General features: G+C 42.1%; 1 protein-coding gene across 1 annotated transcript; it reads left to right on the forward strand.

Moving 5' to 3' along the window:
- The first annotated feature begins 1,361 nt into the window (after nucleotides 1–1,361).
- Nucleotides 1,362–15,266, forward strand: ireb2 (iron-responsive element binding protein 2). Its single transcript, XM_041939268.1, has 22 exons — nucleotides 1,362–1,429; nucleotides 3,865–3,951; nucleotides 4,408–4,573; nucleotides 4,799–4,936; nucleotides 5,169–5,411; nucleotides 5,682–5,751; nucleotides 5,994–6,177; nucleotides 6,346–6,485; nucleotides 6,779–6,950; nucleotides 7,201–7,301; nucleotides 7,581–7,697; nucleotides 7,921–8,080; nucleotides 8,415–8,550; nucleotides 9,397–9,481; nucleotides 9,563–9,719; nucleotides 9,997–10,121; nucleotides 10,233–10,337; nucleotides 10,458–10,600; nucleotides 11,170–11,317; nucleotides 11,576–11,698; nucleotides 11,800–11,985; nucleotides 12,561–15,266. The coding sequence occupies exons 1-22, from the start codon at nucleotides 1,405–1,407 to the stop codon at nucleotides 12,669–12,671; spliced, it is 2,922 nt and encodes a 973-aa protein (XP_041795202.1). The 5' UTR covers nucleotides 1,362–1,404; the 3' UTR covers nucleotides 12,672–15,266.
- The last annotated feature ends 907 nt before the right edge of the window (nucleotides 15,267–16,173 follow it).

The raw sequence follows: 16,173 nt of genomic DNA on the forward strand, positions 1-16,173 counted from the left end.
AAACCTGCAGCCACACGGCCCTTTATGGAATAGTTTGGACATGCCTGATGTATGGGATATGAGACATATTATAAGGTGTAGTGTTGAGATATAGTATGATATAGTATATAGTATGTTACAGCAATATAACATACATACATACATTGCTCTATATGCTACAAAAACTACATTTTTCACCGGGCACATTACATGAACGAATACATGAATGTGGCCTAATTTATAATAACGACTTTGAAAGCCGCTGAAACCTGTTGGAAATCGGAGGCGCCCTGAAGGCAGCGCAAGAGTCACATCTGCGCTGTCACGTGAGGCGTTTAGGACAGCACTTTTAAAGTCACAGTCAGTCAAAAACATGTTCAGTCATGTTCACAAATTAATTTACATATGTGTTTACACACGATGGCAAAATGATTCATATTAGTCATTTACAGTATGACTTGTTTTTGTTGACACGCCATATTTTTTGACTTCACAAGGATGTCAAATACAAAATTAATTTTTTACAATTTTTCTTTTTTGCTTATCCTGTTTATTTTTGTCAGGAGGCTAAGTATTATCTATCTTCACAAAGGATGCTTTCAATTATATTGGATCAAATGGACTGACTCAAATTTTAACTCTGGACACTTTTGCAACAATTGTATGGCACCAAAATTAGATTTGTTTGCAGGCTGCAGCAATATTTTATTAAATGCACTATAAGTATGTTATGTATTGTTTTAGTTCACTTTTGCTATTCTTTTTTTCGATCATATATTCATTTTTTAATACTCTGGTTGTATGTGTACATGTATGTAGGACTGTGCTATTTCTGAAAAGGTACCCAAAAATCATATATCCAATAAAGAGTCTAACAGCTATGTAACTATAACCTTTGTGCAAAGCAGGGTGATCACCGATCATTGTTTCCATGCATGTCTTGTAATTTAGGCCTTGATTAATGTGGTGTTTTATTTACTTTACTTTTAAATCTTCATTTACTTTCATCCAATGTCAGCATCTTTGTTTCAATAATAAATGCATGTACATTTGATATCTTAGCACAAACCCAATAAACTAATAAACCCTTTTTTTATGTCAAACTACTGTTTCCAGTGTTAAGAATGAACTTTCAGACACCTGTGGCTGGCAGCAGCAGTAGTAGTATGAATTAAACAAAATGGTTGCTTAGCAACACCTGAGTTCAAGGTTGTATAACGACTTAGTGATTTCCCGAATGATAAACGCGTTTCATGATTTCCCATTCAGGATTTTAAAGGGACTTCAGCTTAAAGATTTACTATTTTAAATGTTTTTATTCTCATTTGTGAGTGGGCGTGGCTGTAGGTCTCTGCGTTTGGATTGGTCGGCTCGGTGTTGCCAGTGCAGTCCTGAGAAAGGGTCGTGTTGATTTCAGAAGTCATCATGGCGCTCACTTCCCCAGTCAAAGGTAAAGCGGTGTCTTCTGCTAACCTTACTATCAAGCCGACATCCCATCAACCTTTTACCCTTCAAGATAGGACTCGTTTAAGAGAGACGCCATTCTCCTGAAAATGGCTGTTGTTTGCGTGTATTTATCATTACATAAAGTGTACCGGTGGCAAACTGTTGGGAGATATAAAAGCTAACATTAGCTAGCTTGGTAATGTTTGCTGTACAACTAAACAAGAGCTGTTAAATTAGCTAATGCCGCAAGATAGATGTGCCTTTGCTCTGGACAAAATGTCACAATTTTTGCTCACTTTCTAGCTAAAATTTAGTTGTCGGCTAAATGCTTTTTCTTATCTCCTCAAGACGTTCAGCAGTCGCACGATAAGTAGTTAGCGAGAGTGTGCTTCCCGATAAGGACCAGTGTTAGCAAGTTGAACCTTAGCTAGCTTTGTAGCTGTAGCATACCCTGTCATCGGGACACATGCAGAGATGGTTTGATGTAGGAGGATGTGCACGGACAGCTTTGTAGTCACCACTTACACAATGTTTGTACCACGCCAGCTTGTCATTACAATGTGTGATTTTACAGTTATATCAATCGCAGTGGCCGTGTATAACGAGAGGAGGATTACTCTTTCTTTGAACACCTAACGGGTCTGTTCAAAGTGGGATAATAGGCCACCGTGGAAATGACAGTCCGTCTGATATACAAAACACCCAAACAATAGTGTAGCATTGAGTCATTTTTCTTTTAAGCTGTCTAAAAATAGATTTCTGCAAACCTGCCATGTTGGTAAAAACAGGTTCCCATAAGGCGTTATCTCCATGGGATCTCACTAGTGATCAGCCAGTGTTAATGTTTCAAGTAGTATATTACTGTATGTTTTCCATTCTGCCTGCTTTGCATTGGTTAAGAAACTGGCTTTTAGTTTTTGCATACAGTTATTTAATGGAGATGAGCACACGAACTGACAGAGTCATCTCAGTGCAACAGGATCATTTAAGATCAAGAAAAACCTGGGAGTGATCTGCAAGATGCTTTTGAATTATCTGACCAAAAGAAGCTGAAGGGCACTTAAAATTTTAAATGTATGATTTAGCATATGTATGTGGTATATGTTTTTAAGATGAACGCATACGCTGATTTTGCTGCTAAATATGTTGTGGTGGAGCCAGGAGCTCAAACGCTGTTTTTATGTCAGTATTCAACTATGATAAAAGCTTTGTTTCAAAACTTGTCTATGCCTGCTTAGGTAAATGAAGCTAAATTACAGCACTTTGTTTATGTGTCTTACTCAGCAGTGATCATGCTCTTGCTGCAGTGCCCCACCATTAGTGAAAAACTGTGTAGAGGAAATACTGTAGATGAAGAAGATATGAAACCCCCTGTGTGTCGTTCACATTGGTTTATCTTAAGATGCTAGGAATTAGATTAAACCAGTTCTGTGAGGTGTGTGCCTACATGTTTTCCCTAACCAAGTGTGCCGGTCTTGACTCTCACCTCTAATAAAACTATGGTGCCCGCTTTAAAAACGGCAGCATGTAATTATTTTAAAAACAATGTTTAATAGTTGGGCGAGTCTAGTGTGCTCTCTGCAGTGTTAGTGGTCACAGAAGTGTTGCTTTCAAAGCTAGGAACCTGAGATCCAACGTCACAGCATGATGTGCTGTTGTGAGACCAGTCAGCAGTACTGTGCCAAGAATCAAGAGATTACTCTGTGTCCATAGGGGCTCAGGACTTGTTTAGCCTCATTTTTACTCCAAGTCTTAAAGGAGAATTTCATCAACATTAAACGGCTACAGCCCAAATTGACCAGAATTTGTCTTTTGGCCCAAGCCCGAGTCTTTACAATCTGATTTTCAGTTTGATACAGAAATTCATAATTCTCATAGCCAGAGACAGCACAGTTTTTCAGTCAAAGATATATTGCGGGGCTGCAGCTAAATTGATTTTTTAACCTTTTGGTTAAACTAACCACATTCTGCATGAGCCCACTTTTCTACACTCAAAGGCCACAAAGGAAGGAATAAGACCAGAAAGATCATTTTCATTTCTCTTTTCTCTGCATTTTTATTCTCCTCCCCACAGTTACATTATCTTAGAAGCTTATTTACAGTACAGTCTTATTGAACATTTGCCCTTTCAACTGCTCAGCTGCTGATAACCAAGACAGGAACATGGTATGGGATAAGCCTTTGTGTTGATGCACCTTGTAGAGAAATAACACAAAAGAGATGTGCCGCATTATGAGGAAATCTCCATTGGGTAAATGTTCGTAAGGTTAGGCTGATAAAGTCAGGACCTTTTGTTCACGGAGCAAACCTGGATAACCTGCAAGTACACACCCTGAGGCCAAAAAAGCAAAAAGCAAATCAGATTTTGGAGATTTCCTACTTGTAACGTGCATGCTAAAATTATTGTTGTCATGATAAATGTTTGTTTTCATTCTGCAGAGCATCCATATAGCCATCTAATCGACACACTGAAAGATGGAAGGATCAAGTTCTTCAATCCACAGAAATTAAATGATCCAAGATATGGTGAGTTCAGGCCTTCTACCTTAAAGAAGCAGCACAGATGTTCCTCTTTTCAAGACCGTTTGCTGGTAGCATCTGTTTTACTCATGTCTGCACAATGTAGAAGTAGTACGACAGTACAGTACAGTGCAGTTGTACAGTAGAAATCAGTCAGCGCATTGTGCTGTCCATGCTTCATAAAAAAGTTGTGTTTACCAGTGGTGTTTCCCAGGATAGCAGTGTAAACATGTTGCTTGTGAAAGGTCTTAAAGAACATGTAGATTGATTTATAAGTAAACCTGTATGTGAAGGTAATTTTTGAATTAACATTTTAGAGCCTGCATGAGTTCGCCTCTGTATGGTCAGAGCACATCCAGCTGACAATTGTGTAACAAGGACAGTGTCAATAAATAATTTGATTTAATGACACATTGTTTACTGTGGGAAATTAAACAAACTTTTTCTGTTTGCTCTGTGTAGACAAGCTGCCTCTGTCCATCCGTGTCTTACTGGAAGCAGCAATTCGTAACTGTGATGGCTTTTACACAAAAGAGGAAGACGTCCAGAACATTCTGGACTGGCAGCAGCAGCAGAATCAAGCCGAGGTGCCATTCTCTCCAGCGCGAGTCCTTCTCCAGGACTTCACGTGAGTTTCACCAGGATCTGAGTAAAACAGCTGATCCAGCAGGAGTTTGCATGTTAGATCTTCTGTCATCATGATCTCTCTTTGTGTCCCTTGACACACAAAAGCTATTCATATACTAAGCTATGATCAAATAAAATTAAACACACACACAAGTTTAATATTCCTATAAATCCCTGAAGAAGGGTTAGGTGTAATTATCTCTCTTCTCCTGGTTTTATTTTACAGTGGTATTCCTGCCATGGTGGACCTGGCAGCCATGAGGGACGCTGTGGCCAAACATGGCATGGACCCCGGCCTGGTCAACCCTAAATGCCCCACAGACCTCATTGTAGATTACTCTTTACAGATTGATTATAGCAAATGGTGTGTTTGCATTTTATATTTTCCCTTCCTATGTTGACAGTGAGCTATAATAAGTGAGAGCATAGAGCTAAAAGATGGATGCATAAGTCACCTCTGATCAGTGGATCTTTTTGTTATTTCGAAGAAAGCTGGATGATTAGAAGCTGCTTCTTTTACTTGTATGTACTGAAACAACAGTGTTCTACTTGATTTTCTGATTTGACATGTATGACTTTTGTTTTTCTGTCCACAGTGCCATACAGAATACTCCAAACCCAGGTGGAGGCGACGGCCCAAACCAGAGCCAGGGCCCTTCCCGATCCACACCCTCCAGGCCTCTGTCCAGAGGAGGCTCACACTGCGGGGCCCAGCGGGGCTCCTGTAGCAAAGCTGCCTGCAGTGACCCTCCAGCCTCACCAGGTCGACCTCCAGCGTCTGTCCAGCAGATCGAGAATACTCCTCTCCTCTGCCCTTTCCACCTGCAGCCTGTGTCTGAGTGAGTTTGGCACAGGACTGTTGATATGTGGCTCCACATAGCAGTGAAACATGAGTTTGTAACATACAACGTTTCTAATACCACAAGATTCTGTCAAAAAGATTCAAATATGAGGCGAAAGGATGGAAATTACACTGTTGCATTTTATATCTTCCAAGTTCTCAGTAGAACGTGAAGAATTAAATGGAAATCAATTCCACAAGTTAGTATTTTGTTTCAGCACATTTGAAAGTGGTCGAATGAGTTGACATGTTCTTCTTCTTTTCACAGAACCGAAACAGCTCTGAAGAATCAGGAAATGGAACTGATCAGAAACAAGGAGAGGCTTCAGTTCTTTAAGGTACAGCAGAGCAAATATATATTTATTACATCATTTCAGACAATCAGAGTCAGAGAAATGTTTTGAAGGAAAAGCTACTGCCAGCAGCCAGCTCACTTAGCTTAGCATAAAGACAGGAAACAGGGGGAAAGAAAAAAAATGGTTTCAGAAAAAAAAGCCTACAAGGAGTTTTCACCTCGAGTGAGACACAAAGTTCAATCCTTTTCTAACTGTTGTTCTTTTTCTGTCTGCCAATAACACAGTGGTGTTCAAAAGCATTTAAGAATGTGAACGTGGTTCCTCCGGACGTTGGTGCAGTCCACCAGGTCAATCTGGAGTATCTGTCCAGAGTGATCCAGGACAGCGACGGTTTCATCTACCCTGACAGCGTGGTTGGAACCGATTCACACACCACCATGGTCAACGGCCTGGGCATCCTGGGCTGGGGTAAGCCACTTGTAAACTTTTCTTACCACTTGTTAGCGAATTTGTTCTAAACTTTGTCAAGTAAGCTCAAATTGCTCAAACATGTTTGATGGTTCTTGCTCTTCTGAGGGTTGAGGACTGAAGTCTTACGATTTTTTTTTTTTGGTCTGTGATGGTTTCCTCCATCAGGTGTTGGGGGGATCGAGACAGAAGCCGTGATGCTGGGCCAGCCAGTGTCTCTGACCCTTCCTCAGGTGGTGGGCTGTAAACTGGTGGGCTCCATCAACCCCCTGACCACCTCCATAGACATCGTCCTTGGTATCACGAAGGTAGCACTGCTCTGCTGTTCTTCATGCGTCGTTAGGACCATATTTCTTCACACGTGCTACAGCGAGACACACAAAACACACGTCACTAGTGGTGGACAGTAGTATTTAAAAACAGTTTCACATCAAAATAAGAGGACAAATTTATCAAGAATCAAAAGTGAAACTGTTTCATCCATAAATGGTACAAAAATCTACATTTCCTACATTCACTGTTCCAAGAAGCAAAATGTGGTGTTATTTCGTAATCTTGCTTTTCAGTGTGTGCTAATGTATTATGTGTATTGATTTTCAAGCACTTGCGACAAGCTGGGATCGCCGGGAAGTTTGTCGAGTTTTTTGGACCTGGTGTCTCCCAGCTGTCAGCTCCTGACCGGACCACCATCGCCAACATGTGCCCAGAGTACAACGCTACTGTCAGCTTCTTCCCCGTCGACCAAGTCACACTCAAGCACTTTAAAAAGACAAGTGAGTCACCCGAGTGATACTGATAAAGAGTTTTGCATCACAGCCGCAAAATGGTGCAGTGGTTTATCCAGTCTGTTAAGTTATTCTTGGATATTTTCTTACCTTTTCTGTCTGGATTTACTGGGTATTCACTGCTATGTGCCCGCGTTTAAAAATGTTTGTTAGAATTGTAAAATCTGTAAGACAAAGGCATCACCACACTCTGCCATTGCATGTTTTTGGCAGCTAATTGTCATCATTGTCCTTCCAGATTTTACCCAGGAAAAACTTGAATTGCTGGAGTCTTACATGAAGGCTGTAAAACTTTTCCGAAGCTATGAAGACCCGTCAGAAGACCCCCAGTATTCTGAGGTAATGTCTCAAGCCTTGCTGTGAATCGTCAGAGGACTAATAATGAATAAATAGATGAGTGAGGGTGCAAAAATGCATTTTTTCACTTTCATTTTTTAAATTCTTTCATTTTGCTTGATTAAAACGAGAAGAGATGGTGCATCACTTCCCCTTTTTTTGTGTATTGATGTTTGGAAGTTCCTCACAGTAGCTGTATTTGCAAAAATAGAGCCATGGGTGCAGCAGCAGAGGAACTGTTCTTTGTAGTAAAGTAGTAAAGTGAGATTCATGTTTGTGCAGGTGATTGAGATCAACCTGAGTTCCATGGTGCCCTATGTGAGCGGGCCGAAGAGGCCTCAGGACAGAGTGGCAGTCAGCAGCATGAAAGAAGACTTCCAGAGTTGTCTTGATGAGAAGGTAACATGCAAATAATGCAATTTAAAACTTTCATCTTAATGTCTACATCTTTACTCAGCCAGTGCTCTGACTAACAGGGATGACTCAGTCTGATATTTGGGTTATATTCAGGGATATGCTGACATAGAAGCAGGAGGAGGTAGTGCATTGTTGACATCTTGTTGTTACCTGATAGATGAGCGTCATCTGAACCAGTCATTTATCTTCCCTGGTTTCCCTTCAGGTTGGCTTCAAAGGCTTTCACATCTCGAAGGAGAAGCAGGACATCCGGGTTCCTTTCCTGCACGGCGGTCAGGAGTATCAGCTGGTCCAGGGCTCGGTGGTCATCGCTGCTGTTATCAGCTGCACCAACAACTGCAACCCGGCTGTCATGCTGACTGCAGGTAGAGCACCGAGTCAAAAGATGAAACTGGGATCCGATTTCCTCTAAAAATATTCCCACCTGTCATCCGAATATGAGTCAGAAGCTTTGTTGATTTTTTTTTTTTTTCTAGTCTATCTAGTCTTTTTGTATTAGCATGTCTGTTTTCTACTCACATTTTAAACTGCATTTAAAATTTGGCTTCACTTTAGTATTTCCTTTAATCATGACTCTAATTATAGCTGCACTCTCATATTTGTTTTTGTTAATATTCTGCTTTGTGATACTTCCCTTCTCTGTGTGGCTGCTAACCTCAGGCACGTTTTTATAACGCAGCTGCTCTTTGTAATTCACAGGTCTACTGGCCAAGAAGGCTGTGGAGGCTGGGCTCGTTGTCAAGCCCTATATTCGGACCAGCCTGGCTCCTGGAAGTGGCATGGTCACTCACTACCTCAATACCAGTGGAGTCCTGCCTTACTTTAGCCAACTGGGGTAAATGTGTACACAGTGACACCACACAGACACACACACACACACACGCAAACTGAAACTGAAGTTTACTGTACCTCTAAATTTTGCAGGTTGTAGTTTGTGGTGCTGTTGAATTGTGTTGTGTTATGCTGACAGGTGTTTCTGTTTTTTTGTCCTCCCCATTTATATCAATAAGGGCAATTAAAATAGCAGAATCACCTCTTTGTGGAAAGCAGTGCTGTTCAAAAGCGCCACAAACTACATCCTCCAAAATGATTATAAAGTTTAACCAACATCTCTGAAATCATTTAAACAAAAATTAACGTCTTCATGAATTTGGAAGTTCTTGCAGAACTGTTCTATTAAACTGCACTGGTTTTAACTAGACGTACCTGACAAACTGGCCATTGAGTGCAGGTTTATTACAGTCATGCAGTTGATACTTGTAGCCCCCAACCATCAATTCTGTTCTTCTGGATTGTGCTGCACCAGATGTAAAATCCAACAATGAGCTTGTGTGTAAAGTTCTTAGTAACTAATAGCAAGTTTCAAACTAGCAGTTAACTAAATCTACATTTTATGAGACACTTCCCCATGGTTTGGTAGTAATGTGTGCAGAGCTCTATACTTAGACATTTGTGTATTATTTCAATGACAGATAGAGGAGTAACCTGTAACAGCAGTGTGACTGACCATGTGTTAATTATCCTGTGTCATAATCAGGGTTTTTATGTGAAAGTGGTGTCAGAATGACTACGGTCACAGTAAATATAGTAAGAGAAAAGAAAAAGAAACAAGCACCAGACACAAAACAGTTCTGAATGATTACGTTTCTTTACACAACACTGTGTTGCCTTCACGTCACAGGTTTGAGGTCATTGGTTACGGCTGTGCCACCTGCGTAGGGAACACGGCTCCTTTACCAGAAGCTGTCGTGGACGCCATCAAACAGGTAAGACCTCTACATCGAGCTGTTTCGGCAGATCTTTAAAAAAGAACTGCAACCAAATCTTGATGATGTGCTGTGTTTCAGGGGGACCTGGTGGCCTGCGGTGTTTTATCCGGCAACAGGCACTTTGAAGGCCGCCTGTGTGACTGCGTGCGTGCCAACTACCTGGCCTCCCCTCCCCTGGTGGTGGCTTACGCTCTGGCGGGCACTGTGGGAATCGACTTTGAGAAAGAACCTCTGGGTGAGGAAGGCGCATGTCAGGAGCTCTCTGAAGCTGCTCCTCTAAAACCTGACGTTCATCAGGGGATTTTAGGAATTTGGCTGATTACAGTGAACATTTAATGACTGAATGTCTTGTGCAGACATGCATCAGCTGCAGGTGACAGAGGAGCACAGTGGGTAGTTTGAGGTCTAAACCACTGTGTGTGTTTGGTCGTGATGAACTCATAACTAAAGAAAGTGTTCATCAGACTGAGCTGTGTTTTATGTTGCTAACGTCGAGCATCCTGTTGGCGCAGGTGTGACTTCAGAGGGGAAGGAGGTTTACCTGTGTGACATCTGGCCGTCCAGGGAGGAGGTCCAACAGACCGAAGAGGACACAGTCATCTCCTCCATTTTCAAGGATCTCAGGGGAAGGATGGAGGTGAGGACACAACCTTTCTTTCCTTCCTGTATGTCTAATGTCTGTTTCATTAAACTCCAGTGAATTAATGATGGTATAAATGCGTTTGTCCCCACTGTGCTCTCTCTCCAGCAAGGGAACACATTTTGGAAGAACATTGAATGTCCAGATTCGGTGGTTTTCCCCTGGGATCACAAGTCCACGTATATCCGTTCACCGTCTTTCTTCAGCAAGTTGGTAGGTCGTCCAGCTGTTGTGCTAATCGTTGTTTTGCTCCTGACTTCACATGTTGAAGTAAGTACAGCAGCAGTTAAGACAGTAAGAGCCTCCTCTGCCTCTGCATGTCTTTTGTCTCAGAGTAAAGAGGTTCCGCCCCCTCAGTCGATAGAGAACGCTCATGTCTTACTGTTCCTCGGAGACAAAGTGACCACGGACCACATCTCACCAGCCGGCAGCATCGCCAGGGTCAGCGCCGCTGCCAAGTACCTGCTGAGCAAACGGTCAGTTTCAGATCAGACAGCAGGAGGACCAGATTCACTGACCACAGTAATGTCACAACGAGGAACTGATGTTACCTGTAATAAATAACTTCACTGAAAGAGCAGATCTCAGCACATGTTCACATTATATCAGAATAATTTGGTGGTGAGAGTCATGATAAACAGGGAAAAACCAGATTGTGATGGATCAGAGGATGAACATTATTTTCAGATTACTGCATCGCATGAACACAGTGTCCTCATCACCCGCCTAAATCAAGCAAGACTACTTATTTTGGCCGTTGCCAGGCAACAGCTTGTCCTGCAGGTTGGAATAGTAAAGTGTATTATTTATTTAAACATTTGTTGCACCATGTGATGAAGCTCTTTCCTTCAGTCCTCTGAACTTCTACTTCTTTGTAGTAAGACCTTCTAAATCTTCACTCATATATTATGGGAATCTGCACAGACATGGATGTAAACTGTAATGTGACGGGTCGGCAGAGGGCTACAACCACAAGGCGGTATTTCTGTTTTTTCGCTGCACATATTCAAACGTGTTTACCTCTCACTTTGAATATTTCCCTCAGCCTGACACCGCGGGAGTTTAACTCGTATGGCGCTCGCAGAGGGAACGACGCAGTGATGACGAGGGGCACGTTCGCCAGCATCAAGCTCCAGAATCGATTCATCGGCAAACCAGGCCCCAAGACTCTGCACATTCCTTCAGGCCAGGCGGTGAGTGTAAACTTATTAAGAGCAGTAACTCAGAGGGAACAGTTTTTCCACCTTACGACAAAGATTATGTGTAATACGAACATCGATCCTGCACAAGCTGGCTGTGACAATGTTCAGACTCATAACCTTCAAGCTGCAGCATCGTGTGTGCACAGCGTTGTCAGTTTCTGCGCATTCGGACCGGACGAACTGGCTTATTTTTTCAATGTCCGACTTGCCGATGATGTCCTAATATGTGCTCTTCCTTCCTCTGATCAGCTGGATGTCTTTGAGGCAGCTGAACGTTATCAGAGAGACGGCTTCCCCCTCATCGTCCTGGCAGGGAAAGACTACGGCTCTGGAAACTCCAGGGACTGGGTCGCCAAAGGACCATACCTGCTGGTAAACTGCAGCACACACGCCACACTTTCCTCTGACTAAGCCACATGATTCTTCTTGCTGCACTTGTTTGGTCCGTTCACCTGCTCCTCCGCGGTCGACAGGGGGTACGTGCGGTTATCGCCGAGAGCTTTGAGAAGCTGCACAAGAACCAGCTGGTGGGAATGGGCATCATGCCGCTGCAGTTCCTGCCCGGCCAGAACGCAGACTCGCTGGAGCTCAGCGGGAAGGAGAGGTTCACCATCACTCTGCCAGACAGCCTGAGTCCGAGGCAGCAGCTCACTGTCAAGGTAGGAAGCAGAAAGTCGACCCTGAGCTGCGATAACTGTCAGTCAAACAGTCAGAAAGTTGTTCATTTGATGTTTATTGTATTGATTTGAACCCAGGACTCCCGGGAAAGCAGTGTTGATACTGAGTGGATTATCCTCAGGAAATAAAATTAATAGAATTGATATTGTTCTTCATGGAGGTGGCAAGGACGGTTACTTTGTTTTTGCTAAGAACAGAACTTAACAATTTTCAGAATTCAAAGGAGATGAATATAAAGCTGAAGATGGTATTTCCCTATTTTCAGTTATTTGCCATCTATTGACACTTTAAATAAGTTCAAGTCCTCAACAATGATTTCCAGAGAATATTTAACAAAATTAAAGCAGAATTGTTTGATTTTTTTGCTACTAAGGAGCAGAACAAACACGGCCTTTACATATTATTGCCATTATAAAGTTCTCATAAGTAACATGTTAACAGCTATTTACATCCACACTCAGTGAGTGATGCCTTCACTCACTGTGAAATATCCTAAATCCAGAGCAACTGCATGTTCATAAATGCTTTAGTGAAAGTTGCCTCTGTTCTCTTACAGACTAGCCAAGGAAAGTCCTTCAGCGTCACCGCACTGTTTGACACCGAGATGGACATTATCTTTTTCCGACACGGAGGGCTCCTTCGATATGTTGCTCGGACTTTGCTCTGAAACGGCCCGCAGCCCCGTCCCAGTCCGGCCGAATGTGCCCGAGGTTCATGAACAGCAGCCCTCATTTCACCAGTTTATCTTCAGCATGGACGGAAACCAGCTCACTGAGGCTGATGCTTTGTCCGTTCGTGCTGGATGAACGTCTCCAGACTTATGGGAGTCATGAGACGTGAGTTTTCAGACCTGCACCTGAACTGCTTCTCCAGCCTCTCACGTGGCCGTTCCTGCATTTACAGCAGCAGCGTTTCCCCTCACAGGACTTAAGTGGTGACCTGCACTCAAAAAGGGGGTTGCACCCCAGACGACCTTTGGACATCTTTTTGTTTTTGTTTTATTGTTGGAGACTGAACTTGCAGAGTGCTGAGGGGACATTTCTTTCATCAGGACTTGAGCCAAGAAGAAGTGAATCCTGTCTGCTTCTGTCATTTAACGAGTAGATTAAAACAATCCTGCCTGAAAAGGCTAATATGGTGCTAGGTACTACGGCATGAATACATACATTTCTTTGGGTGCAGTATAGCCTGTTTTTCCCCAACATCCAAGTAAATTGTCTAATTTTGTGAATTGCAAAAAATGTGCAAAATTGATGTCAGTTGCCCATATTTCTCATTGGGGCCAAACAGTCTGATGTAAATCCAAGTTCTGTTAATATTTCTTTATTGCCTTTTGCAAAAAGTACAATTGCCTCCCAATACACTTAACTTTTATTATGTGGAAAATGTGAAATCCCTCTATTTGCTGTTGCTTGTATCAATAAGCTGTCTACATAAACATGTCACCTACTACAACTGACAGTCCTCTGCATCACATTAAAGCTAAATTATCAAAGTTCTCCAGCCTAAAGAATCAGTTAATATGAATCCACAAAGCAGCAGCTGTTGTGCGCATTGTGGGAAATGAAGGCTCCAGGTGCGTAATGTTCAGAATGAAAAAGACGATATCTGGTTCTGCTGAATCAATCCTGTTTTTTTTTAACTGTCCAGTCAAAGCTAGCGGAGTGCAATGCTAAATTGGTGGAATAATATTTTTAATGAAAGCCTTTGTAACAGTAGCTACAGTTACGCGTTGTTACAGGATAATTGTACCTGAATGTTAAGAAAAACCAGGAAACTGACTCAGCAATGTGCGTTACACAGCAAAATCTGAAGTTAGCTAACATTAGCTAGCCGTCATAAATAAGGCTTAGTAGCAACATTAACCTCTGCTTATATTAAACTGAGAATGGTGCGTTCAATTGCTGCCAAATCCAGATTTTAATTATAAGAGGAAGAATGTGTGTTAATACCTTTAGCGTTCTTTACATCGCACCGCAGCAGCTTTTGATACCTGGTCCTGTTTCCTGAAAGTGATTTGGTACCATGTGACGATAAAAGCTGCACGGAAGTGACAAGTGTGATCTCAGCCCGCCGTCTCCTCGGCGCTGATCGTGCTACTTGTACGATGATGGATCCCTTTCCGAACGCCACCGTCACTTGTCAGACGTATTAAATATTGCAGAAGCTTCTTGCATGAGGAGACTGTCAAATCCATTCTGGTGAAAAATGACTGATGATCAATGCTTTATCATTTGCCAGCTGATCTTGCAGTTTGAACTGAGTGAGGTGAACTTTAAGTGGACACCAGCCCTGCATATAGTACAGTTGTGATTTCGTTATAATCCATCACAAATGACATGTATTGAGGTACTGGACTCATTCTTTTTGTGTCTGCTCTGTATGATTTAATGTTTGTGCATGTTCAGAACACTTTGGTAGAAACAGCACTTTCTGAAATCATCCATCCAGTGTAACGTGTCACATCTAGAAAGTGGATCAGAGCCTTTTTGCATAGATATTATTTGGAGAGCATGATATTGTGCTGGCTGTGTTTAAGATTATTTATTGATACCTACGCTATTCTGTAATATGTGGAAACCATGAACTGCCTGAAAGTGTTACAAAAGCGTGTAGTTTTCTCCGTCATTTATAGAGCAGCAGACATTGTTTTGCCTTGTCCAACTGCCAGAACGAGCTGAAGCAAGTAGCAGTGCGTCATGTGATGACAAGATCTGTTGTTTCAACGCTGCTTCATATCACAGGACATGGAGGGTTTTGTAGCCCGTCAGTCAGGCCAGTCACGGCTTGCCCTCTTAGTTTGGGCAGGTTTGTCAGTGATGTCTGGATGGAACAACATGCGGAAGTGGAGCGTGCAGCAGTGTGAAAGCTTTGCAGTGTCGTCATGTGTAGCAGCCTGGTTCCCATTATCTCAGTTAAGGGAAGCTGAGCATGCAAACCAAGTGCATCGCTGCACATGTGAAAAGGTGCCTGTAATCATCTTGTACATAGTTTTTAATAAATGGTAAAGCAGAGCTGGTGCTGTGGATGTCAGGATGCCTTGTTAAAGGTTTACTGATCATGGGGAAGTGCTAAAATCCTACTGGGCTGGTGGAAAGGAGTTTGAAAGATGAGGGCATGAAGGCAGGAAGGGTCTAACCAAAGATACCATGATGTCAGGTATCTATTCATGCTTAGGATGAAATAAGCTTGGTTAAATTTTTAATAAATTGCAACACTGGTCAACAAGCAAACCGCAGTTTTCTTCCTTCAGTGGAAGAGGAATCAAAATTACTTGGAATAATAAACTGACAACACCAGCAAATATTATCATTTTTATAATTTCTTAAATGTGTTTTTTGAAAAATTCAGCCACAGTATGTGTTGAACAAGACTTAGAAATTGCCTTAAATGTATCTTTGGCATTCTTGTTTTCGATTTCTGACCAACATACCTGTTATAACTTAGTAGAATTTGGTGAATGGGGTTTTTATAAAACCTAAAATAAAGTCTCAAGAGATCAGCTGGAGATGCAAAGACTGCAACAGCAGCGGAGTCCTATGAATAAATAAGTCTGCTCACATAGAGCAGAGTGTGTTTCAGCTTCAGATGGATCAGTAATGTGTATTATACTGTTTGGCCTCATTCACATTAACCTGAAGGACCAGCTGTTAGAAGACCAGCTGACCTGCTACCCTGCATCACCATGGAAAAGAGAGGTAATAGCAGCAGAGGGTGCATTTGCTTCTCAAAAAAACAAAAGGTGTTCATCCAATAAATCTTATTTAATACAGAATTATACAGCACTTTGTCCTCAACAGCAACATTAACTGTAGTTTTATTGACTCCACTCAGGGGCTCGCTGCTGCTTTTAGCCCCAAACGGACTCCGACTCTGTCAGTCGCATTGATGTAAGTGCCTGATGTGAAGCGAAGAAAATAACTCAAGCAGACAAATAAGACGCTGAAGTCTGAAGTTCTTAAAGAAATTTCCAAGTGTAAACAGTGCAACTTTTATTGATTTGTTTTAAAAGAAATTTCTATTACACAGTGCACGTTGCTGACATTGCTCTGCACATTGACAAGTGATGACAGACAGTATGGGGCCACGCTAATAACCAGCTCGAGTGCCGTCTAACAACAGTAGAGAACAAGCATGCGTCTGTCGAAAAAAGAAAAGAAAAAAATCAA

This window comes from Chelmon rostratus, chromosome 6, assembly GCF_017976325.1.
Source record: "Chelmon rostratus isolate fCheRos1 chromosome 6, fCheRos1.pri, whole genome shotgun sequence".
Lineage (NCBI taxonomy): Eukaryota > Metazoa > Chordata > Actinopteri > Chaetodontiformes > Chaetodontidae > Chelmon > Chelmon rostratus.

Excerpts from the sequence above, each read along its gene's own strand:
- ireb2 (XM_041939268.1), top strand. The coding sequence starts at position 1,405 with ATGGCGCTCACTTCCCCAGTCAAAG. Across the intron at positions 3,952-4,407 it reads ATTAAATGATCCAAGATATG|ACAAGCTGCCTCTGTCCATC; the intron begins GTGAGTTCAGGC and ends TGCTCTGTGTAG. Across the intron at positions 11,986-12,560 it reads GGCAGCAGCTCACTGTCAAG|ACTAGCCAAGGAAAGTCCTT; the intron begins GTAGGAAGCAGA and ends GTTCTCTTACAG.